This window comes from Filicampus tigris, chromosome 3 (genome assembly GCF_054856515.1).
Source record: "Filicampus tigris isolate MCC_2025a chromosome 3, RoL_Ftig_1.0, whole genome shotgun sequence".
Classification (NCBI taxonomy): domain Eukaryota; kingdom Metazoa; phylum Chordata; class Actinopteri; order Syngnathiformes; family Syngnathidae; genus Filicampus; species Filicampus tigris.
Window position 1 is genome coordinate 19,398,099 of NC_141219.1, and position 13,290 is coordinate 19,411,388.

The following is a 13,290-nucleotide window of genomic DNA, read 5'->3' on the forward strand; positions in this document are numbered from 1 at the left end:
TCCGGCCCAGGGACGGACAGCCCAGCTCTGCTAACACCCATTGGAGAGCCTCAGATACTGGAGTCCGAGAATAAAGGCAGTCATGCAACAACTGATATGGAGGACGAAAACAGAACAAGTTAGATGATGAATTATTCACACTTGGGAAAGAGGAAGTTTCCGCCAATTAGTTTTCCTCACCTTGCTTGTTTCTAAATCCCTACAGAGACTCAAAAGTGTTAATCCTCCTAAGCGCTGAAGTTTCTCTACTTGTTATCATTAACAACTGCTCACACAAGGAATTTCCATTAAAACAACAATTCAATCAGTACTTTCTTCAATTTGCTTATTACCGTTCCCAGTTAAGTTTAAAGATGAAACAAAGAGAATTACACATTGTGTATTTAACCAAAGCACATAATTTACCCAAGTCCGCTAGCTTTATGCTAATACACAATAGAACAAAGCCACAGGGTATGAATAAAGAAAATATCATCATCGTTGTCGTACTCATAACCCTTTAAGCAACAGATATTGAACACAAACGATGCAGCAACCCATTAGAGAGGTAAGATAACAATACTCACAGGCATATGTTCTTTAGCCTCTGTGAAAAACAACTAACTTTACTGCAGCACACTGAGTCACGTACTAAATGTGAAACTCTTATTTGTGATATTTCCGTACGATACAGCCACAGGCTTATATATGATGGATTAACAATGCCGCTTACTCTCCGTATAGCGAGAAGTGAATCTAGCGGCTACAATCTTGCGTTGGAACGCAAGACGTAATTTGAATACATTGATTTTCCTGCCACGTTTTCCCGTTATTTTTTTTCCCTATGGCCACAATGCTCGTGTGTTATATACGGTTGTACTAATAAGTCTGGGAGAAGTGCTACATGCACATTTCAATGGTAAGAATGTGATTATAAATGTTAGCTTAGCTATACAGTACAATACAACTTTATTTATATAGCTCATCTCATAACAGCTACAGTGGTAACAAAGCACTTTGTATGAACAAAATAGCAATTATACAACAACAAAGACAGTGAAAGCAATAAATTAAAATACCAACGATGAAATTATACTGATTCACGATACTGAGATAACTGTAAAAATGACAAAAATGTGTGATGGGACATGGTGATGCTGGAGTTTGACTGCATTGAATGTGAGTTCGCTTACCTCACATACATAACTGCTGGTGTATAATTTAATTGTTTTCTCATGTTGTTCCTCTGTTGAAACCCCTTCTAAATGTGCCAAATAAAGTAGATAGTTACCACAAAAAAAAAAACAACAGCAAAACAGATATTTCTCTAACGTATTCACTTTTTCGAAGGCATGCCCTCAATTGACATCCATGAGTTTGATAGACTAAAAAAAGTATTATAATCAGAAGAGACAGCACTAAATCTGTTGGGGGGAGTACCTTTAGGGACACAAGGGCTTGTAACTGGGGTGGTGCCCTTCAAGTTACTGGTTTTGAACCCAGACACTTGTGCAAACTTCCCTTCACAAAGTTCACATTTTTAAACATCTCTCAGAGAAACAGATTTTTTTTTTCCAGTCAGAATGGATGTGGATGAATGGAGTGTGGGAATGTCTTTTCCCCACACTTACTACTTAATCAAAACATGGTTCTGTTGTCATGGACGCAAGTGAAAGAGTTCCTTTGAGTGACAAAGTTAAGACAAACCCTAAAACAAATGTAGAAAACACTATGCAGTGTCCGGTTGAGTGAAAGTTAAGTTCATTTAGCACTGTTCCGCTAATATTGGACATATCCATCAATGGTCAACAACCTACAACAGCACAACGTAAACATTCAAATAAAATTAGCCTTCACAATGTTTGTTATGCTCAGTTTCAATGTCAGAAAATTATTAATCTAGTAACAATTATTTATCATTGTGGTTGGACTATACACTGGTGTAGTATTGCATAATAATAGCCGTTCTTACTCACCAAAGCTAACCAAAATATTAGAAACACAGTGGTACCTTGACTTGACCTTGACTGACACTGAAATGAATTTAAATGCCATTAATCTTTTCCAGCCCACCAAAAAACACACATTTATAATTTACGTTTCTAAAACTAGCACTGTATTTTCATACAATTACTATTTTTAGTTGTTAAACTCTTTGTCCCATTCAATCAGAATCTCGCTTGTCAGTTAAATTTAGGCTTGCAACACAAAGCAAAAAAAAATAAATAAAATTGACCGACGCCTCGTAACTTGAAAAACTTACAAGCTGGGGCACTCATAAATAAACACTGACCACAGTAGTTATGGTATATTTTATAGGTATTAGGTGCTGGGGAAAAGATGGCTAACTACCACAAAAATTGGTCAATGCAAAAATGTGTGCCTCTAAACTATAATTAATAACTTTAAAACCATATTTGTGCCGCCACGAACCATGTTTGGCTACTATCGGTGTTTACTGCAAAAACATTTGTTGCCGACGCACGTACTCATGGAGACTTCGTTGCTTTGAGAAAATACACAAAAATAAAAAGGGTGTCCAAGTAGGTGTCCAAGTCTTTTTTTATTGCTTTTCTGCTCATGGGATTAGGTTTGTACTTGGGATCACTTGTCATATCGTGTTTTTGCTGCTGCAATGGTCACAGTAAAGGCCACAGCTGGTTTCTCAAACTGTTCCACGCTGCTGTTCCAACAGCACACCTGTTGTTGAAAGGGTCATTTAACAGAAGCCCACTTTGATGCAAAGGAAAACCAGTAACCTTTTCTGATCTATTACAGCATCAAAGTGAAGCAACGTCAAACACACATGCTAATCATATGCTGTACTGTGGAAAAATGTAGCAGAGACCAAGCTATTTTGTTGGTGTAAAACAAGTTGTTTTAGAAAGAGCACAATTACAAAGGCTCTATCTGAAGTACCCTTTGATTTACATACAAGTGGCATCTACTGACAGTTTAAATGTCTTGTAAATGTCTCCTTAAGACATTAGTCATAGTGTTATCAGAGCTGAACAAAGGTTCATTATTAAAAGAAGACCAAAGAACACTCTTCTTGATGAAAAGGTTGTTTTTCTTGGGACTGACTTCGACAAAAAGATACTGGCTGGTTGTCAAGAAAGCAGAAAGTACTTTAGTCTTGCAGCATCTATCACACCTAAGGGCTAGAGCCAATAAAGCGATCGTCTTCATGCAACTGACTCACTACCTATCGAAATTTTCTCTACTTTTTAATAAAGCAGGATCTCTCTCTGTTTTTGTGTGTGTTTTTGTCTGTGTTCTTCCCACATTCCAAAAAGATGCAGGTTAGGTTTACTGAAGAAACTGAATTGTCTGTAGGTGTGAATGTGAGTGTTTGCCCAAATGGACCATGGGATTGGTTGGTGACCAGTACGGGGTGTTCCCCTACATCTGGCCCAAAGTCTGCCCGGGTACCAGAGATGGGAAATCCAGATCCAGAAAGTAAAAACCCTAACGTTTGGCTTTAGCCACAGGTGCTTCTACTCAACCGGCAGGTAAATGAGCTTAGTTGATTAGAAGCACCTGTGGCTCAAGACAAACCGTGGCAGGGTTTTTACTTTCCTCATCTGAATTTCCCATCTCTGCAGGGTAGGTTCCAGCTTAACTGTGACCATAACAAGGAGAAGCATTATAGTGAATGCATGGATGTATGGATGGATGACAGTGACTAGTATGTTCAGATTAGAAAGATTAGAAAAACCTGCAATTCCCTGTGGCATTTTGTGCAACATCGCATATTTAACGGATTGTCCGACACTGTTCACCTGTGGTTCAAAATTTGATTAGCAAACTAGGGGCTTATGGTCAGCCATTCATGAAATCTATTCACGGAACCTCACACACTGCACAACACTTCAGCCCCAGCCTGCAGGGGTAGAGTCTGTAAACAGACCACTCATGATAACTTAGTTTCACATGATTTGGAAACAGCATAAGGGATATAATGCCCTGCGACTGGCTGGCGACCAGTTCGGGGTGTAGTCTGCCTTCGCCCATTGACGGCTGGGATAGGCTCCAGCAACTCCCCGCGACCCTATATAGGATAAGCGGTTTGGAAGATGACATGACATGACATAAGGGATATAAATAGTGAGTAGGGGAAGTATTCAGATCCCTTGAAAGTTTTCACTTTTTGTGTCATTGCCAAAATCAAAAAAGTTCATTTTATTTCTTATTAATGTATACTCTGCACGCCATCGTGACAGAAAAAAACGGAAATTTAGAAACTTTTTGCATATTTATTAAAAAAGAAAAACTGAAATACCATATTGTTGTAAATATTCAGACTCTGTGCTCGGTATTGAGTAGAAGCACCCTTTTGAGCTAATGAGACTTCTTGGGAATAATGCAACAAGTTTTTCACACCTGGATTTGGGAATCCCCTGCCATTCTTCCTTGCAGATCCTCTTGAGTTCTGTCAGGTTGGATGTTGAACAGTGGTGGACAGCCATTTTTACGTTCCTCCACAGATGCTCAATTGGGTTTAGGTCAGCGCTCTAGCTGGGCCAGTCAAGAACGGTCACAGAGTTGTTCTAAAGCCACTCCTTTGTTGTTTTAGCTGTGTGCTTCGGGTCATTGTCCTGTTGAAAGGTGAACCTTCGGGCCAGCCTAAGGTCCTGAGCACTCTGGAAGAGGTTTTCCTCCAGGATATCTCTGTACTTACATACTGTACTTACAATCATCTTTCCTTCAACCAGTCATCCTTTCCCTGTAGCTGAAAAACATCCCCACAACATGACGCTCCCACCACCGTCTTACACTGTAGAGATTGTATTGGGCAGGTGATGAGCAGTGCCTGGTTTTCTCCACACATACCAGATGCTTAGAATTAACACCAAAAAGTTCAATCTTGGTCTCATCAGACCAGAGAATCTTATTTCTCATCGTCTGGGAGTTCTTGATGTGTTTTTTGGCAAACTCTATGCGGGCTTTCATGTATCTTGCACTGAGGAGAGGCTTCCGTCGGGCCACGCTGCCATAAAGCCCCGACTAGTGGAGGGCTGCAGTGATAGTTGACTTTGTGGAACTTTCTCCCATCTCCCTACTGCATCTCTGGAGCTAAGCCACAGTGATCTTTGGGTTCTTCTCTACCTCTCTCACCAAGGCTCTTCTCCCACGATTGCTCAGTTTGGCTGGACTGCCAGGTCTCGGAAGAGTTGTGGTCATCCCAAACTTCTTCCATTTGAGGATTATGGAGGCCACTGTGCTCTAAGGAATCTTGAGTGCTGCAGAAATTCTTTTGTAACCGTGGCCAGATCTGTGCCTTGCCACAATTCTGTCTGATCACCTTGGACAGTTCCTTTGACCTCATGATTCTCATTTTCTCTGACATGCACTGTGAGCTGTAAGGATTTATATAGACCTTTCCTAATCCAGTCCAATCAGTTTAATTAAACACAGCAGGACTCCAATAAAGGAGCAGAACCATCTCGAGGAAGATCAGAAGAAATGGCCAGCATATGAGTTAAATATGAAGGTCGCTGCAAAGGGTCTGAATACTTATGACCATATGATAGTTCCGTTTTTCCTTTTTCATAAATTTGCAAAAATTTCTACATTTCTGTTTTTTTTTCTGGCAAGATGGGGTGCTGAGTTATCATTATTGAGGAATAAAATGAACATTTTGGATTTTGGCAAATGGCAGCAATGACACAGAAAGTGAGAAATTTCAAGGGGTCTGAATACTTTCCGTACCCAATATGGTGGGGCCATACTGAAACAAAGACATACAAAGCATGTTTATAACACACAACAGCCCCCTCCCCCGTCGCGCCTCCAAAATAAGCTTGAAATAAAAGCATGAAAATACAAGGCAGAGCGTTCCAAAATCTGGATATTATCTTGTTAGCCCACCTTGTGCCTGCATCTCTAGGCTACAATGTATGCTGAGTGGGTTACAATGCCTGAGACCACAGATGCCTGCAAACATAGATACACGCCCTCAGTATCATCACTCATCACTTGACTCTGCTGCACATCATCATTTTTTTATGCCAGACACTCAGTTTGTCATTACAAACATTATGTTCATTTGTAGCATGACGACTGTTTCTACTGCAATAAAACATTGTATGCTCAGTTCAGGAAACAGATCAAATTAAAATGAGTGTTATCAATACAATTTCTCATCCAAGGCTCATATATTTTGAGATACTAATTTTCAAAGCTATCCTCTACCATATAATGCATATTGTGAAATAATCTTAACGTGCTTTTAGGCTACAATGTGCAATGTTGACTCATACGATACGTTCCACCTGCATCTACTTGAGTCAGCATAACTGACACGAAAGTCTGACTGGTGCCTAGATTTGCCATTTCACCTCTGATTCTTTCTTTGTTAGAGGAATACTGTGTCATACTGTTCTGCATGGCATGACAAAGTGAAGTACCTCAATTCAATTTCATTGAAAACAACTACTGAAGTACAACCCCCGGATTATCAGTTCAAAATGCATTGTTCACAAGCTCTGTGAGCACTGATTCCACCAATTTTGGATAGTGGAAGTTGCTCGAAGTTGTTAGACGCAAACGTTAGGCCGTTTAAAATGTTAGGCGGACTGGCCTAGGCCTTACTATTTGGTCTGGTCGGACAAAAAGATGGGTAGACGGACGGCGGAAGGGTACCCCAGCTGCAGGCGGAAGGCGATAAACGGACCGCGAAATTTTAGTAAAATGCAAAGCTCTGACTATTATGACAGAAACGACAGTGCAGTGTCATAGCGTTTGCTATCAATCCATCCATATTCTAAACCACGTATCCTCACCATGGCTGAAAGTGTGCAATAAAGATGCCGTTAGTTGTAGTCTACGCATTAGGACATCCTAATCTGGCGACTTCAGTTTGTGCCGTGGTTAACCTGAAGCACAGTTGTACTGAAGCATGTGGAATCTGACCGTGTAGCCAGGTTTCCGTGATGAACACATGCAGCAGTTCCGAGCTAAGTCATTTCTCGCTCGTTGTTGCCCCAGATCACCTGTTCTGTGTGCTACAGATCAGGCGTCGGAGGTAAAGAGGTGTCTTGGCAGCAGTTTGAGTGGTTAGCATTTACCTTAGCCTAGTCGCGTAACCCATCTAGGCAGCCCCGCTTTTGTTTACGTTTCCACCTATGACGCCTGACAGACCTGACAAGAATCCACGCAGGTCCCTCTAAGTATGCCCTTAAAAGTAGCTGAAATCCATCCATTTGTACTGTAATCCAATGTCGATTAAATCAACACGATGATGGTATCCAGCAGAGAAGGTAATAATACAGTTAAAAAGGAAATCCATGGCTCATTCATCATCACACTCCAGTGTCCAAGAGCTCCAGCGGCTGCCTGAAGCCGCTTTCCCCGAGGCGGAGCCACGATCAACGGGCCAGACGCAGACAGACGCAGCCTCGGCTACGTCTCTCAAGCTTCAATTGGAATAGAATGTCACGTTCTATGCCTTTATTAGTCTCGATTGCGTTGCCAGACGCAAAAAAAATAATCAGAATGCGTCTCTGGTATTGTTCAGGGGGCCAGGCCAAAGGTGAAGACGGGCTGTATCCGGTTCGCGGGCTATCGTTTGATCTAAATGATTTGAATTTAATTGCGATTGGTAAGAGCATCTGGATCTTTGTCTTAGTATGCAAAGTCGATGTCACCGTGAAAAAGGTTGAAACCTCTGGTAGTTTTATTAAAAACAGTTGTCTGCACATGTGAAGTAAGATGGACTAGTCCATTGCATGAGAAGCATGGTGAATCACTTGAAACGATCATGATAGTTTAAGCATTTGGATGTTTTTTTTTTCGAAAGCACACGAAAGTAAGTGATTTGTTAGACATTTGGGGGGCCCTGGAAATCTCAATTTCCTGTGTTTGCCCAATGGTAAGTCAAATCATTACGTTTTCACTCATGGTTGTGTTGACAGTAAATAAATAATGGTAAATGGTAGCGTAACATAAAAGCACATCAGAGAGACAGTGTGTGATTCAACAATCAATTCAATTACCAATGAAGAAAATAAACATGACATGGAACGACACAACCAGAGAGATGACATTGATGCTTCTCCTGTCCTCATTACTCCAGTATCATTTATTGTCAGCCAATGAACTGACTCCAAAAGCATATTCAAGTGTATCATGGCAACTCATATCCAAACTAAGGGGTGCAGAAAAGTGTGACCGTTCCAGCCAGATATTTTTGAAACCTTAACAATTGAAATATAACTTTAAAAAAAATAAATACACCACATGGACTATCAAATAGAAAGAAAGAAACATATTTTTTTACTAGAATTTTTCCAGATTTTGTAATGAGTATTCTGTCAACATCAGTACCCCTGGAAACAGTACAGAGAGAAAGCCTTGGGTTAGTTTTGACCTTAAAATGTAATGTATTTCTAAATCTACCTCCACAAATCAGGGTAAGACAATGATAAAGAGATAGGGCAAATACTTTGTACTAAGTTATCATTACACATTTTTAGGCATATTTGCAGCTATTGTATTTGTACACTGATTTAAAATTTGAAATTACAACCTTGTAGGTTAAATATTAATAGAAATTGAAATTTATATTAACCCAGAAAAGTCAAAGCATCAATATTCTTTTTACAAGCTTGTAATAAAGCTTGTTTAGGCATATTGTTAACAGCTAACTTGGCTCATTAGCCAAGACACACTACTATATACTATGGAAAGAAAATAAATAAATGAACATAAAATTAAAATTTAAAAAAGATGCAATCACTGAACCACTCACTTTTTAAAATATTGTATAATGATCTTATTCAATGTACATTTAATATCAGAAAATTACTTTTGATACTTTAGTAATATTCTATATATTGACTTTCGCTTCTAAATTATTTTCTATTAAGATACTAAGATACTATTAAGATAATTTTACTCCCCCCAACACACACACACACTCACACACACACAAGACCTGTATTGAAATAGAACAGAGACTTGAGAATGCCATTGGGAATAAACGGAACAGCAGTATTAAAAGAAATGATCGATCGTTGAAAGAAGCTGTGAAAACATTGATTAGCAACAGCACCCTCAATTTCCCAGGTGCATTTGATCCATTTCTTGACTGAATGACAATGTCCTTTATATTTTCTCATAGTTGTTATAATTGTGACTAATTAGTCATTTAATGAGTGGATGTGCAGCTGTTGCCAATGTCTTAAAATATATTAAGATGAACATCAGTGATTCATATTTGGTGTATTCTGACAACAAAACGGGGTCTTAATTCATTTGAATATTCATAAATACCCCCAGTCAATGTGATTGTGTAACCACACAGAGTTGGTCTCACTTAGAAAGGAATCACGGAGGCCTTTCAATGGGAATTATGTTAGTCGTCTTGTTACCAGTGCACAATAACAAACAATACTCCTTTATTGCTATTGATCCTGGCACAGTGCACAAGAGCTTGCATACTGTTCACAGTTCGCAGAGTGGTGAAAAATCTTGGGCTGCAAAAGATCACTGGCTCGAGCTGCAGTCTCTTGGGATGTCCAAGAACAGATTTGGAATACCAATTATTCAGTCAGAGGCAGCATGTACAGTGCTGTCTCCTGCTGCCTTACAATGACAGCTCGCCAAACCAAAACAACCGACAGGAGGAGGAAGTGGTGGACAGCTCAGCTATTGTTTTCATTATGGATGTGTAATTATACTGGTTAAGAAAGGGACAATGGTGGGGATAACACAATGAAATGCATACTGCGTATTATTAATGGGTTTTTCAAAACAAACTCACATATCTGAAGGATGTTCACTCGACTGGCCCTTTCACACTCCATGCTGACATGACAACAGGCAATTTGTCTTTGTTTGGGACAACAGGGCTTGACACTGCGACCATGATGCTTGCAAATGCTCCCATTTTTTCAACATATGCTGGTAAAAATTTCATCCAGTCGCACAGCGTGAGTGCATATTGTAATGCTCCTAACCTTACATACAGTGAAGGCGCTCCAACTCTGTGTCCGTCTGTCAGACTGCACACCGAAAGCGGAACGCGCGTCAGGTTAAATCCTTCCTATATAAATTAAATAAATAAATATCCAAGTCTGGACGCGACGTCAACAGCCACCTAACTTACCTAGCACTATTTGCGTTATGAAGGACGGCTTTCTGTTCAGCTGGCTCCCATTCACTGAGGCGGTAACAACCCTCTCCACCAGGGGTGTCGAACTCCGGTCCTCGAGGGCCGCTGTCCTGCCTATTTTCCATCTCTTCGTGCTGCAACACACCTGATTCAAATGATCAGCTCGTCAACAAGTTCTGCAGGAGCCTGATCTTGATCCCGATCGTTTGAATCAGGTGTGTTGGACGAGGAGACCTTTAAGACATGCGGGAGGGCGGCTCCCGAGGACTGGAGTTTGACACCCCTGCTCTCCGCAGTTTGGCAACGGAGACTGCGCGTTTGTCTACATGTGGAATCATAAATACCGTTGGTACTACTGTTGTAAAACGGGCGGTTGGGTCTCAAACTGTTAACTTGTATTAAGCAATCGCTAGCTTAAAACGCGGAAACTGATTTATTGTGTGCGTTCATGTGGCGTTCATGTGATCACTTGGATCACTCATGCCAATGTAACAGGCAGATGCGTGTGATTGAATATTTGTATTATCGTTTGTAATACACTCAACCTGTGTGGTTCAAACAGAAACATGACATTCAACATTGACATCTCTCGCGTTCAGTGAGACACCAAGTGCTTTCAAATACAGTCGGACATTTCAAACTTAAACAGAAGCATGTCCCTCGATGCAGTAAATAAATAATCTGGTCTTTCTATCAATTTATAAAAGCTGAAATATATCAAGAAAAATGGTGGGGGTGAAATCACTTGGCTAATAATTTACCTTATTACAATCAATGGTCCATCTAAGTCACTAATGGTAGTGATGAAACCACCAGGCTTCCATCCTTCGGTCTAGTGGTTGGGATGTCAAACGTTAAGTATACAATTAGATTTCATACTACCCAAAGACTTAAATAATAAACAACTATTTTGATGCCCTAAGACTTTTACAAAGTCCTGGATATAAATAAAAATATCAGTGGTGTGTTGTGAAAAATGTTAAATGACGTTCATGTTCAATTGTTATAAAATGTTTGAACAAGTTCATTGGAAACACGTTGTCACGTGTGGATCAGGATTTGGACCCATACGCAGACATGACATGGACGTTGTAGAGTAAAAAGTCTTTATCAACGAAAATACAAAGTAACTACAGAGAGCTGAACTGGAAGAGAGTTTGCATCCTCACTCAAAGAAGGTTTGACGTACTTACTCACAACGTGTATCTGAGTAACTCAATCTTATAAACTTAAAACATCAGGCCTATATGACATAATAAAGTACAAAGCATAAAAGGGCCACAGCAACTGCATAGCAACTGTTAAATCACGCAACAACCAGTCATGACAGGGCACCACCTGCACAGAATCTAAAATAACAAAAGAATTAAAATCAAAATTCAAAAACATCAAATAACTTAAACTAAATAAACTTAAAAACCAACACCAGGACACCAACTTGACTTGGATTAAGACAGCAAACAAACGCGACAAAGACGATGAACCATCAAAGACTGAAAGAAAACAATAAACCAAATACAAACAGACGAGACAACGAGCAACACTGGACAAGACACAAAGTGTATAGAGGGAGCTGACTGGGTAACACAAGGGATCGGGCAAATGAGCACAGGTGGACAAAACCCGCTTGACTTCGACTAAGACAGCAAACAAACACGTGACAAAAACAATGAACCAATGTACAATTTTTATATTTATTTTATCAAGTGTAGAACATTCCCATGTTTGAGGTTGAGTTTATATAACCCAAATTTTGGAATTAATGGGTCATATTTTCTCATTTTAACCATTGCTGTCTATTGTTATTTGTTTTAATAGTATAAGTTGATCAAGTCTCTTTTAACAATTCATGCCCCAAAAAATAAATAAATAAAGCATGTACCAATCCTGCTGATATCATATTGGACAATATCGGTATTGAACAGTACTACAGGCTTCCATTTTGGTATTGTATCGGGAGTGAAAAATGTTGTATCGAGACACCCCTACTGCTAATAGCTAAAAATGTGGTTTCACGATTATTGTTATATCTACAAAATACCCCAGTTTTTGTGCTGCTCTTATCATTCATAAGCATTACCGTAGTGACCATATTAAAATGTTGCTGTGACCCTTGTTATGGTGTTTGTGGTGCGAGTAAAGGTACATAAAGATACACGGCGGATTCATGTTTGTTATTGTAGCATTTCATTAATCAGCAAAACCCCTAACCATCCATCCCCCAACCCAATAAAAATATATATTTCAATAAAAGCCTATTTAGGTTATTGCATTGGTGTCAATGTATTATTTGTTCAGATATTTTTAAGTTAGCCTTCGCATTGGCATCGTGTTATGTTATGAGTATGTTTGTAGCTTCCTTGACATGTCTAAAATGACAGCACAAACGCCAAAAAACTCTTACCAGAGGCAGAAAAAAAAATCCATCCTTTGATTTTTATAATTATTTGTGGTACCCACATTTCTATAACAAGAAACGTAACAAGCGAGGGTACTTTCAATCAATCAATCAATCACATTTTATTTATATAGCACTTTTCATACATAAAAATGCAACTCAAAGTGCTTTAAAACATTCAAAGCAAAACAGAATTATCTTCAATCAAAAGAAAAGATAAATTATTTAAAAGTTCTTGAAAGCCAAACTAAAAAGGTGTGTCTTGGGCTCATGTGAGATCCCGGTACGCTCGAGGTTAAAATTATGCCAATTACTGTTATTTGTTAATGAAATAAAACATTGATTGCTTCTTTGGTTATGAAAAAAAAACATTACAAAAAAGTGTTGTTTATTTTTTGGGGGAGACTGGAAAGGATTAATGACACTTCCATTCATTTCCATTGGGAACGATGATTTGCAGTGGGACAGGACTGGTTTAGTTTAGCCACAGAACAAATTGAACTCGCATCTCAAGGTGCCCAGACAAGATAGATAGATAGATAGGTAGATAGGTAGATAGATAGATAGGTAGATAGGTAGATAGATAGATAGATAGATAGATAGATAGATAGATAGATAGATAGATAGATAGATAGATAGATAGATAGATAGATAGATAGATAGATAAATAGATAGATAGATAGATAGATAGATGGATAGACGGATAGACGGATAGACGGATAGACAGACAGTCAGACAGTCAGACAGTCAGACAGTCAGACAGATAGTCTTACCTGTCATAACTCCATCGGCTGTA

The 13,290-nt window shown here is 39.3% G+C and overlaps 1 protein-coding gene across 2 annotated transcripts in view; it reads right to left on the minus strand.

Annotated features, from left to right (window-relative positions):
* The window catches only part of tub (TUB bipartite transcription factor), a 53,468-nt gene that overhangs the window by 39,871 nt on the left and 307 nt on the right, over positions 1–13,290 (minus strand). For both annotated transcript variants that reach the window (XM_086026181.1, XM_086026182.1), the window contains exon 1: positions 13,268–13,290. This exon is cut by the window's right edge. In XM_086026181.1, coding sequence (XP_085882307.1) covers positions 13,268–13,290 — 23 coding nt within the window. The remainder of the gene's footprint in view (positions 1–13,267) is intronic.